Source organism: Pomacea canaliculata, linkage group LG8 (genome assembly GCF_003073045.1).
Source record: "Pomacea canaliculata isolate SZHN2017 linkage group LG8, ASM307304v1, whole genome shotgun sequence".
In the NCBI taxonomy this organism is placed as follows: Eukaryota; Metazoa; Mollusca; class Gastropoda; order Architaenioglossa; family Ampullariidae; genus Pomacea; species Pomacea canaliculata.
This window is the reverse complement of record NC_037597.1, coordinates 5,689,148-5,700,748: the sequence shown is the minus strand read 5'-3', so window position 1 is coordinate 5,700,748 and position 11,601 is coordinate 5,689,148. Positions and strand designations below refer to the sequence as shown.

General features: G+C 38.7%; 1 protein-coding gene across 1 annotated transcript; it reads right to left on the bottom strand.

Moving 5' to 3' along the window:
* Positions 1-5,745: 5,745 nt before the first annotated feature.
* On the bottom strand, positions 5,746-11,601 carry LOC112570318. The gene is made up of 6 exons (XM_025248702.1): positions 11,291-11,601; positions 10,684-10,783; positions 9,127-9,320; positions 7,740-7,825; positions 7,120-7,360; positions 5,746-5,880 (listed from the first exon to the last, which is right to left on the bottom strand). The coding sequence occupies exons 1-6, from the start codon at positions 11,582-11,584 to the stop codon at positions 5,746-5,748; spliced, it is 1,050 nt and encodes a 349-aa protein (XP_025104487.1). The 5' UTR covers positions 11,585-11,601.

Sequence of the window (11,601 nt, the reverse complement as noted above, 5' to 3'; positions counted from 1 at the left end):
AAAAGAGATTAAAGGTGAAGAGATTTCGAGACTTTCCCAGGTGCTTTGTTGCTGCCTATATGTTGCAGTCAGTGCTCTTCTAGGTGATATTGATATCTGAACAGGAAAACATTAATAATTTTATTTGATATGAGTGCGTTAAACTAAATTCACCGGTGAGTGTGTAGGTGGCGTTTTTAGCACGTCTTTCATGCTCGTGTAGTTGCGGTGCAATGACACGTGACGTCTGTCGGCGTGACGGTGAGCCAGTAACTAGAGGACGAGTTGCAGTACGTGAAGTTGTCCTTTTGACTCCACTGGAGTGAGTGTTCACATCACGTGGAGGTAGGCCGTCATCTGAGATGGCGGCTGTTGCAGTTGCTGTATAAATAACTAGAAACAGATCGTGTGAGATCCCTATTCTGCGGCATGGCGTGTGACGACATACTGAGCGAATATCATGAGACTCGCTTTCAGATTTTGACTGCATATGCCTTTGAATGACAGACATTTCAAAACGAAGATGACACAGCGTAGATCAGCTGGAGGCCGAAATTGATGTGTGACAGGTTTCTCAGAATTTTAACCAGGGCCGTCGGATAGCTTCTTTAGAAAAATTGTAGTCTTTCACTCTGAACAGTGTTGTACAAATAATGAGGAATTCTTACGTGGCTAAGTAGTCATAATTTCATCAGTGTCAATTTGTGAATCTTTGACCTCTATATATCAGACAGTGACTAAGAATAGAAAAAATTAAAATTGTAATTTTGCAGAGGTATTCAGTATGCTGTGAAGGGTTACTCTTGTTCATGATGAGTTTCGTTCTGGCGATCAAGTTGATGACAATCTATTGTTTATATGTATTGTCGTATGTTGGGTTTTTACAGAAGGCCTTTGAGATAAGGAGAACGGCTGACTATTTCATAATCTCATTGTAAATTCAACATTATGGAAAGACCTATACCTAGATAATATTTTCAATGTATTTTCCAAGACTTTCGCTTGTTTTTGTTTTAATAAATTTTCTATCAAATTCATCTGCCGGTTCATAGTACCTTGCAGCAAAAAGCAGACATGTGTAGGTAATGGAGATGAAAGAAAGTTCTGGAACACAGAGCTATGCACCTGTATAGTCGAGACAAGGGCGATTCGCATTCCGTCGTGTCATGTGGAGCTGACCTAGAAAAAAGAGATATTGTCCTGTTGCTCCAAGAAGCCTTTGAGATGGGAAATCACTTATTCGATATGCGTGGTAATATTTATATTTATATATAAGTTAAACTAGAAATTCACACAAAACTAGCTTGGTGGTGATCTCTGGGTACTAAGGTACTATTTCCAAAATTGTAAGAAAAATATGTATGAGAAACAGAAATGAACAATGTAATATAAGTAGATTGATAACTATCATTTGTCCCAAAAGCTTCCCTTTCGGGTCAGGCTGTCGAACATGCGCTTGTTGTGTTGTAAACAATGTTCTTCAGCGTGTAAGAAACAGTTAACTATCAGTGGCAGGTCCTGTTGTAGCATGGTAAGTAGGCTCTTACACATTATTCCGGTAGCCAGACAAAGTCGGTATCACGTACTGGATTATTCGTTCTCGAGAAGAGTACGTTCCCATGCGATCCTCTCTCTGATCTGGCGTGTAACAGTTGAAACGGAAGCATTGTAGATGCCCAAAAATAGACAAGCAGACAGGCAGCTGATACATTTTTTTTTCAAACAGATTCATAAGAAGTTAATACAGACTCGTTTCAAACTCCGCTTAGCGAGAGATCATGGAGCAGCAAGGCTTGAAAGAACAGATCAAAGCACGTTTCTATGAAGCTCTCTGTATCCAAGCTGTGAGGAATCACAGAAGAGATTTGGTTCGATAACATCAAGCCAACCACTTCTGGAGGCATATAGCGAGTCGGTGTAGTCAGTGCCTGCCGAGCCGTTGAACATCGCAGCGCGTTGTTTTCGCGCCGTGGACTGAGCCAGTTGCATGTGTGTCATTTTATTCGACAAAAGAAGTACGCGAGAAACTGGATTAAAATAGGCACAAGAAAAGGAAGAGTAGTCAAACTAGCTCTCTTTTCTCACCTGTCAAAGATTGTTGAGGCTCAGTTGACGAGAAGAATTTTCGTCATTTTAAATTCTTTTAAGCTATTGAGGCCGTTGATACGAGTAGTTATTAACGTCAAATATTATCAACAAAGTTTAAACACGATCTTAGTAAGCAAAACTGGCCACTTGGAAATGTTCGTTAAACAAATCTCGCACAGGCGAAAACGCGCGATTTTCTTTTTCATTTTTGTTGTTGTTGTTGTTGTTGTTGTTGTTGTTGTTGTTGTTGTTGTTGTTTTTGTTTTTCGTGAGTGAACCTTGTTGTGGTTTATTTTTTTAATTTTGGAGCGCTTGTGTAGATATATACAAAGCGTTCATTAAAATTTAAGCAGATGTCGCATTCTGGGAAGTGGCCACGGTTAGCACTCGTCACCAATACAATGACGGTTGGCTGACCTGGGTTCAGATCTCGTCTTGGGCACATTGTTATTTCTGTGCATGTGGCATCTGTTTGCAGGGCTAGCTGCCTTGCAGTGATATAGCCTTAGTTGCTGACTCGGTGTAGAACACCAGTTCATCCCTACCTCCTCCTTATCCTCGGTCGGTTTGACTGACGGTGTTGGGAGACGTGGACTCGTGGGACAACATGGTCATTGTCATTGAGATTCTTTTCCTACCACAGTCTACTTCAGCGGTTCTCAACCTTTTACTTGTGACGCCCCCCTGACGAACAAAGGTACGTCCACGCGCCCCCCTTAGCCAGCAATGTAAGCTAATTTCACTAATACCGGTATAAGAAACTAAGAAAATGACCACCTTCGCGCCCCCCTTGTAAGCACTTCGCGCCCCCCCCACCAGGGGGGCGCGCCCCACAGGTTTAGAACCGCTGGTCTACTTATACTGCTGTTGTCTTGAGAATTGTAAAATCTTCAACCAAGCCCAGGAATATCAGCATAAGCAAGCATGATTGAGTGAAAGCAAAAAAAAAACAAAACAAAAACAAAAACAAAAAAAACAAAAAAAAAAACTAAACTCCTTATTAGTTTTTAAAGAGCTTCATTTTCAATATTAAAATAAATGAATTTCTATTCTTAGTATATTTTAATTAACACATTTTTTTCTATTTTGTGTTCAAACAAGATGGATTTGTCTCTATTGATTTATAAGCCATACATTGAAAAGCCTCTTGGTAAGACATCGTTACGAACATTGTTGTTAAAGCAGTGATGAGATTACAGAAGCAGATCCCTTACAGGCTTTTAGGGAGTTCTCGATAATTTTGTGTTTCTCTTCAATTTGTTGTGTTTTGTGCCCACTGTGTAGGCCAGTGCGTCTTTCTTATTGTGCAGGACTGTTTGGCTTTTATTATTGCTGAAAAGAAATATATCCCAGGAATATTTCGAAAAATCGTTCGATGATGTATCTTTGATACTTTTGAATGCAATTTTTAAATTATGCACAGAACTCTTATCTGTATATTAATACAAACTGAAAGTATTTTGTGCGATAATACGTCCAGTTTTTAATAATTGTTTTAGCTGCTCATAATTTGTAATGCAAATGATCGTTCCTGGAGTCTCTGGTAGTTCTTTATTTAAAAAAAAAAAACACATAATGTACATACACACATATATATATAAGGAATATTAAAGGCTCAGTGCCAGTCAATCTCATACACAATTTTTATTATTTTTCGTTTCTATTCATATAGACATGTGTACTTCTGAATACGTGTGAACATCACCAATATTCATTAAAATCTTTCAAAAAGGATTTTAACTCATTTTTTACAGCAGCTGCGGGCCAAAAGCATGCGCGCGCACTTTTCGAATGGTAGTGTTTCCATAGTTATACTTATTCACCTCAACTCAAGACAATAACAATGGATACACCATTTTACAGATCATTGTTTTAAACATTTACCTGATGTGATTTTATAAAGTATAGTTTTTGTTATCTTGTACTTATTTCAAACGAAAGATGGTAGCTGTATGGAAAGGAGAGATCATGTTTATGAAGTAGGTCACAAAGTTTATATAAGTTTACAATAAAATTATTTACACAATTATATATATATATAATGCAAAACAAACAAATATGTTATTAGAATTTACATTAGCCTTTAATTGTTATTTGTGATTTTCAGTTGTTGTGAGCACAAATCCAGTTGATAAACCGTCAACCGACTCAAACATGGAGCTTAATTAACTGCTTTCTTTCAAACGGGTGCCGGTCATTTCACGGGCGGTCCGGTGTCGCAACGGTTAGTACGTGACACTGATAGAGCGAAGGCTGGCTGCCCTGGGTTCAGCTCTCGTCTCGGGCACGATCTTCATCATCTACATGTGAAATCTGTTTCCAGTGCAGGCTGCCTTGCTGTGATGTAACCTTAGTTGCTGGCTCGGTATAAAGAACCACCGCCGGTAATTTCTCCACACAACAAAAGTCAGTTCGTCCCAGGTAAAATCTATTTCGTCCCAAAACCGAAAAGTCAAATCGTCCCAGGGCCAAAAGACGAATTGACCACCGATGAAACAAGTAGCTATTAACATCAAATATCATAAAAGAAGTGCCACACGTTATTCCAAGAAGATAGATATGCAAGCTCAGCTGGCTATTGTAACAAAACCATGTGAATAAGTTTAGCCACTATTTTACAAAACAAAAATGGCCGCTTGGCAATACACATGCAGAGAAAGTATCGTACAAAACGTGATTATCCTTTTTAAACAATCTTTCAAGTTAAAGATTTTGTCATCATTTTATTGCAAACTTATATTTTGTCCTTTTTACCCTATCTTTCTGGCTCGACTATGAAGATCAGATTGGTTAATAAGCATCACACCTACACCTCAAGTATCTCATATCTCATGAATGAGAGAACCACTCCCGTGCGTAACTGTCCAACTTGAAATGTGTTGAAGGACACGTCAGTGTTGTGACAGTTAGGTCACTTCAGGCTAACACCTGTCAAAAGGATCTTGAATCTTGGAGACTGGTTGTATATGAAAGTATATCTGTTCACCTGTCGCATGTTTGCCTTCATCAAAAATGACTGCAAGACATTTAGCAGGATTAGAAAAGGGAGGCAATCAGCGGACAAACTTTTCACTCAGCATTTACTTCCCCTTAACCAATTTTGCACAGTGTGTGTTTTTTTTTAAAAAATAATTATGGAAATAGATTTTTTTTCCAAAAAATGTCTTTTATAATTTCCTGTTTTTTAAGATTTTTACATGTAGACATTTTCGTACTATACACAACGCAGTGAAAGAATATTACAATTAGTTAATATATTTAATGTTAAGAATAAAAAAAAATTAAAGGACGTTCGAGTGTCTTGCGCAGTTATTATTTTCCTAGTCTTTACAATACCTACAGCAATTAGTAAAGCACATTTCCCTGTGTAGATGAGAGTTTCAGACCAAAAATTTGTAATAGGTCGAACACGAAATACGAGCGTCAGCAAACAGATGACACAATGACAAAAACATCAACTATAAGTGCATCAATAAAAAACTGTAGAGTGAGTATTCTCATTTAAGATGTCTGGAAACATTGAGAAAATCGTGGTCTTACAAACAAATTTAAAATAGCCATAGAATAACAAAACGGGAAGCATGATAATTTAGTCGCATCCCTTTTCATGTCACGCAATGACTATCCGTTTCTCTAAGATGTCTGATAATCCGTTGCCCTGAAATTTGGATTCAAACGTTAGTCACAACCTTTGCCAAGATCCACGTAGGAAAGTTGAACGTCGTTTATGACCTCCAGGTAGGTGGCACCTTTCAGGGTTATATTGTTTGATAGGAGATCGAAATGATGGGGCGTGTGATTTTTGTACATAATCTGTAAAAATATGATGGCAAGTTAACTCTTCTGTGCTGATAAGATAAGAAGTAAACCTGTTCTGTGTAATTAATAAATGTTTTAATATGGCGTAACCTATAAAACAAAGCTTGATTTTTATAAACACTGTACACATTTAATTTTAATTCAGTACATAATATTAATTGAGTATCAAATCAACGATATTTAAACCATCAAGTTATCTAATTGTAGTTCAATCTATTTAAATTAAGATATGTTCACAAGTTTCATTTTCACCTGTGATTAGTTGTCCCTTTCAGTAATTAATATTGTGCAGACAGTATTATCATCCAGTCGGAGTGTCTATTGTGGGATGAGTGAGTGGGGTTACCTTCCTCTTATGTAATCTAAAGTGCAAGAAACTGGGAGCAGGACACAAACCATATTTCAGAATCTCCGTGGAATTAATTTATGGACTTGAGAGGCTAGCAGCAAGAAAATATTCTCAAGCGAGTAGGTATCGACACAACTAACGCTTTTCACATGTAAAATTCAATGTATACTATAGAAATTTATTTGGGAAACCAGCATTGTATTCAAACTTATATGTTGAAACTAAAAGAAGTAATCTTTAGGAGCATGTGGGAAGTAATCTACATTGTGACACTAAATGCCAGTTATTTTATTAATTACCAGGGATTCAGATGGTTTGTCATAAATGTTCCAAAAGCTTTGCAGTCTTTTCCAAAGAATATCGAAGTATCGACTAATAATAAACTAGTGAAAAATGGACACTTAAAACTAATTTTTTTTTCTCTTTTTTGGCAGTGGCAAGTAATAACTGAAGTGATTTCTGATTCTTTTCTTCATGAAGTATAGCTTTCTTTTTACAAAACCAGAGCAAAAGCTTTAATGACGTTAAAGAGGATTGCTTTATACACTCAGACTGAAAGTACATCTATAAAAAATGCAAAAGTAGCTAAAAAAAAAAACCCGCTGAACATGTTCTAAATGTACAGCAAAACAACTTGCTTGTAAATATTCAACCGTCATTCGAGAGCATGGAAATGCAATCCATTTCTTGCATGCACCTAGCTAGCCTATAAGGCTTTTGGAATTTTTGAATTTTCTCTTTGATGCATACAAATAAGCTCCTACCAACCTCCCTCTCTTCTCACCGTCTACGCCCTTCTTCCAAACACATTTCTCACATTTAATTACCTTCCTTCACGCACATTTCATTCATTAATTACTTCCCTCGAAAAAATAATTATTTACCGCCATTGTACTGTTGACGAGAATCCTGAGAGTAATGTCAAAGTATTCGCTGCAGTTTAGTGGAAGATCTCCTATTTTATTTGCTCCGGACCAGTTACTTGGGCTGCAAGTGGCTGTGAAGGCAGAGACTGCATTTCTACGGCCACTGAACTCCGTAGAGAAATCAAGATCAAGGTAGATTCTCCCATAACCGTGGTTGTCACATGAGCCATTTTGACTGTCATGGAAGTTGAAGTTCATCCTGTAAAATCACAACAAAAGACAATGAGGAAGAGGTAATATTAGTGCAGGCTGAGTAGATGTTTGTGCACTTCTTAGTAAAGTTTTTAAAGAAAAGTTCTTTGGCCTGGGAGCTTAATACTTCCAACCTCTTGAGTTATTATGTGATCTTCATTCTGTTTATAATCAAATAGAAGAGGTTCTATGTCCCATTTCGAGGGTTAACCTACTATGTTAAATGTAAAACCACAGAGCTTGACAGCTTCTTTTCTTTTTTCTGTCTGTTTTAATTCTTGATTTTACCTCATTAGCCTTTGTGATGAAATTAGCTTCACTACACGACACACAATGGCTCTTGACTACAATAACTATATGTGCTTCAGTTTCTATATGGATTTTACCTGTGAGGCCCGAGGTATTTGCCCTTGATGCAGGCCTCCCATCCTTCTTCGACGATATCTGGCAATGGCTCGTTAAATGGAACAGCCTTTTAAAAACACGAATTAATGTGATATTTGAAACACCAGGTCAAGATCTGCCTTAGACACACCAACAGACAGGTACACGCACGCACACGTGCATTATCTCTCTGAAATACACTATTATCGTCTAAAACATACACTCACACACTCTCTCCCCCACACATACATTCTCTCTCTGAACCGTCTAAAATATACATAAACATACACACTTTCTCTCACACACACTGGAATACGGCAACACCCTATTTACTGGCCTCCTCAGTTGCCTGCTGAACAAACTACAAAGGATTCAGTGCTGCTTGTATTTCCCTCTGTAAGCTTAAAGTCACCCTTTGTACATCATCCGCGAGCAGCAATGGCGGACACTACTTCATGTGACTTTATTCCAGGACACCTTTGCCACCGCTTTCTCACTACGACTTCTGGGTAAAATAGCATCTGCGGGGTCTGGCTACCGCTTTAAAATTTTGGAAACAAGGCGCAGACATCTGTTGACGAATGTCTTAATTTTGATGGTGAAATTGTTTGTCGCACGCCATGTCTCAGATCCATAAAGAAGGACTGACTTTACGTTTCCGTGGAAGATGCGGATCTTAGTGTGTAGAGACAATACCTTGGAGTGCCAGATATGCTTGTACAAGAATACAAGCCTGGCTTTATTTATTCGGCTTCTTACATCTTCATTTGCACATCCATTTTCTCTGACTATGCTGCCAAGGTAGATGAAACGGTCAGACTCTGTAATATATTCCCCATGCAGTTGGAGCGGGGTTTCTGGCTTGTTGTTGGCCCGCATTACCTCCGTCTTCTTAATCTTGATGTTGATGGTCAGGTCAGTCATGATAGCTTCTTCTGAAAACGAAAAAAGATCTAGACTGGAACCCACAGGAGCGGCGCAAGGTTTGGAGTCCCAGACAGACATGGAGATCAGTCCACAGCGAGGAGGAGCAGCTGGCATGACATGGTCCTAACTAGAAAGGGACCTCCAGAACCGGATCAGATGGCGGGATGTAGTTGCGACCATATGCTGCACTGGGGGTAAAAAGGAATAATAATAAGATCATTTTCTTGTCCTTTTTCTTCATCCTTTATAGGCGTCCAGATGGCCCAATGGTTAGTGCCTATCACAGTGATACAGTGAGGATTGGTTGTCCTGACCAGATCTCGTCTCGGACACTTTTCTTTCCATCGTACTAATCCTACACCTTTTACAAATAAGATCCCCCACACAACGCCAGGTACCCGTTGGTAGTGTTCTAACAATATGCTTTACTTGTAGCAGTCCATACACAAATACAAACTTTACCGGTGAGTAGTAGGTGGCGTTTTTACACGTTCCTTGCAGCTCACTGCACTTGCTGTTGACTTGACACGTGACCGTCTTGTCAGCGTGGCGTGGAACCCATACCAGAGACGAGTTGCACGTGAAGTTTGTCCTTTCACCCTGAACTAGTGTCACATCGCTGTAGACGCCGTCATCTCGAGAGGGCGCTTGGCATTCTGGTATCAAATACATTCACAAATCAATAGTTGCTGGATTATGCCAATCTCTGAATTCTGCAAATGGCGTCATTAAATTCTGAGTTCAGTTAGAAAACACTCGACAAAGTCTCTTACACTTGCTTGAAGACAGTATTCATGATTTATGATAAAGACATTTTAAAACAGAACCATTCAGTGCATAGTTCAGCTGAACCTAGAACTTACATTTACAACAGGTATCACAAAATCTTTGAGACAGCCAGAATCCTTCAGCATTTATTTTTATTCGGCATCTCTAAATGCCACGTGCACTTAACAAGGGATACAAATAAGACAATTGAGCAAAATGACCAGGAAGATGCGCGCAGCACTTTTATCATCCTCATCATAATCTTTATCATCATCTTCATCAACATCGTCATTGAATTTTAAAGCTCATTTCTCTGCTTGGATTTGAGTCAGTGGGTTGCACGCTACAAAGGAACTGCCTTCTGTACAAGAAGCATAAGCGGCAGAAAGAGGATGACACGATGACAAATGTGAACTAAGTGCATGGATGAAGATTAAGAACTGGTAAGTACGCTTAACTGCGCAAGCATTTTTTTTAAAGTTGGAGATTAAGGTCGGATTAGAACTCTTCCAACGTAGTTCAAAGAGAAATGGAAGAAAATTTAAAAGGAACCTGAGAAGAACAAGGAGCCCAACGTTCTGTGTGGCATGAGCTGCATTCATGTGAGATTCATGTTACAATGGTGTGTCAATGATAACACTAAGATTCCGGACGGAAAAGAGATGACCTTGTGCCAGACAAAAATAAAAATAAAATAAAAATAGTCATAAAAAGGCGGACATTTGAAGAGGCTATTGGAAAGAACTTTTTTCGTCATTAATTTTCAGTTTGTTAATGCAGGACATCCAGACTTTTAAGGAGTCTGTGCTGTGTGGTGTGTGGTGGTGCAGACCTGCTGGAGGTGAAGACCGAGGCAAAAAGTAACAGAAGCAACAGTGTATCATCAGCCTACCTGTGATGTTGAAAACCTAAGTTGCAGATGGTTGAACCAACATGTACAAGGTGAATAAAAAAGACCCCAAAACAGAGCCTTAAGGTACCCCGTACTTCAAAAAGTCTAGTGAAATTGTGGTGCTCACAGCTTCCACGGACTAGATGTGATCAGTCAGTTCAGGAACCAGTTCAAAGCCTAGCAAAGAGACCGAAAATAAGGTGAAGGTTCTATTGTAAGCATCGAGTGTATCAAACGCAGCCGACAGACTCAGCTCTGATTTCTTAAACTTTCCATTTGTCTTATCACACTTTCTAGTCCTCAACCACCACCCCCCCGCCCCCGTCAAAAAAAAAAATACTCATGGAGTTTATAGTTACCTGCAGCAAAAGGCAGACACTTGTAGAATGGAAATGCAAAGGTGGGCACGCACACCTGAGTATCATCGCAGGGGCGGTTTCGACATCCATTGCTTTGGAGCTGTTCACGAAAATACACTACATGTATTTTCCTTAAAACATTTCAATAAAAAAAAACAATAGTTTTAGACGATTTGGACTAAGTTAATACAAATAGCTTAACCTTAATATAAGATTTTATTTACGAAATCTGAATGATCAATCAATCAACTTAGTCAATTATTTAATTTAATAAATCAAATTAAATTAGTCCTCTTTAGTTATCGAGCCACCAACACAAAAATATAATGACAAAAGGTTTGGCATCAGAATGTACGATGAAAGTGGGACACCTGAAACCATATTATAATTAGGTTTGTCCATTGAATTTCGTAACGGTTCAGTTGGACTCATCCTCATAAAAGAAAGTGATCAATTATTTAGAATTTGGAAATACACATTAAACAGCGATCAGACTATGGATTGAAATTTGTGTTTCTTTACTTCGTAAGGGTACTGTCAACCTGTTAACTTGAAAAGACCGCTGCGAACAATAATTAATTTTAAAAGAGATAAGGCCAGTACATACTGTGTTGTCCCAGTCAGCGCTCCTTTCAAACCAGTCATCAGCCACTCCACTTGTAGTGTCTGATGTGATATTGTAAGCATGTAGAACACAGTTACCACCAGTGGCCAGGGTCCTGTTGTAGATGTAAGAGTAGGTCTTACACAGTTTCCGGTACCAACAAAGTCTTTCACACTGATACCTGTTCAAAAGAAAGTACGTCCCCATCACGTCCTCTCTCTGACTTTGCAGTTGAGATGACATGGACATTTCAGCGACATAATAGACAAGTACCAAAGCAAAGAGTTTCTGATACATCGTCTCTTTAGAACAGT

What these genes read in the sequence shown, in the direction of transcription:
- LOC112570318 (XM_025248702.1), bottom strand. Translation starts at nt 11,584, where the DNA reads ATGTATCAGAAACTCTTTGCTTTGGTACTTGTCTATTATGTCGCTGAA. An exon ending in GCGCTGACTGGGACAACACA is followed by an intron (nt 10,784 to 11,290) that starts GTATGTACTGGC and finishes TTTCGTGAACAG; the next exon opens with CTCCAAAGCAATGGATGTCG. An exon ending in AAATACCTCGGGCCTCACAG is followed by an intron (nt 7,361 to 7,739) that starts GTAAAATCCATA and finishes GTGATTTTACAG; the next exon opens with GATGAACTTCAACTTCCATG.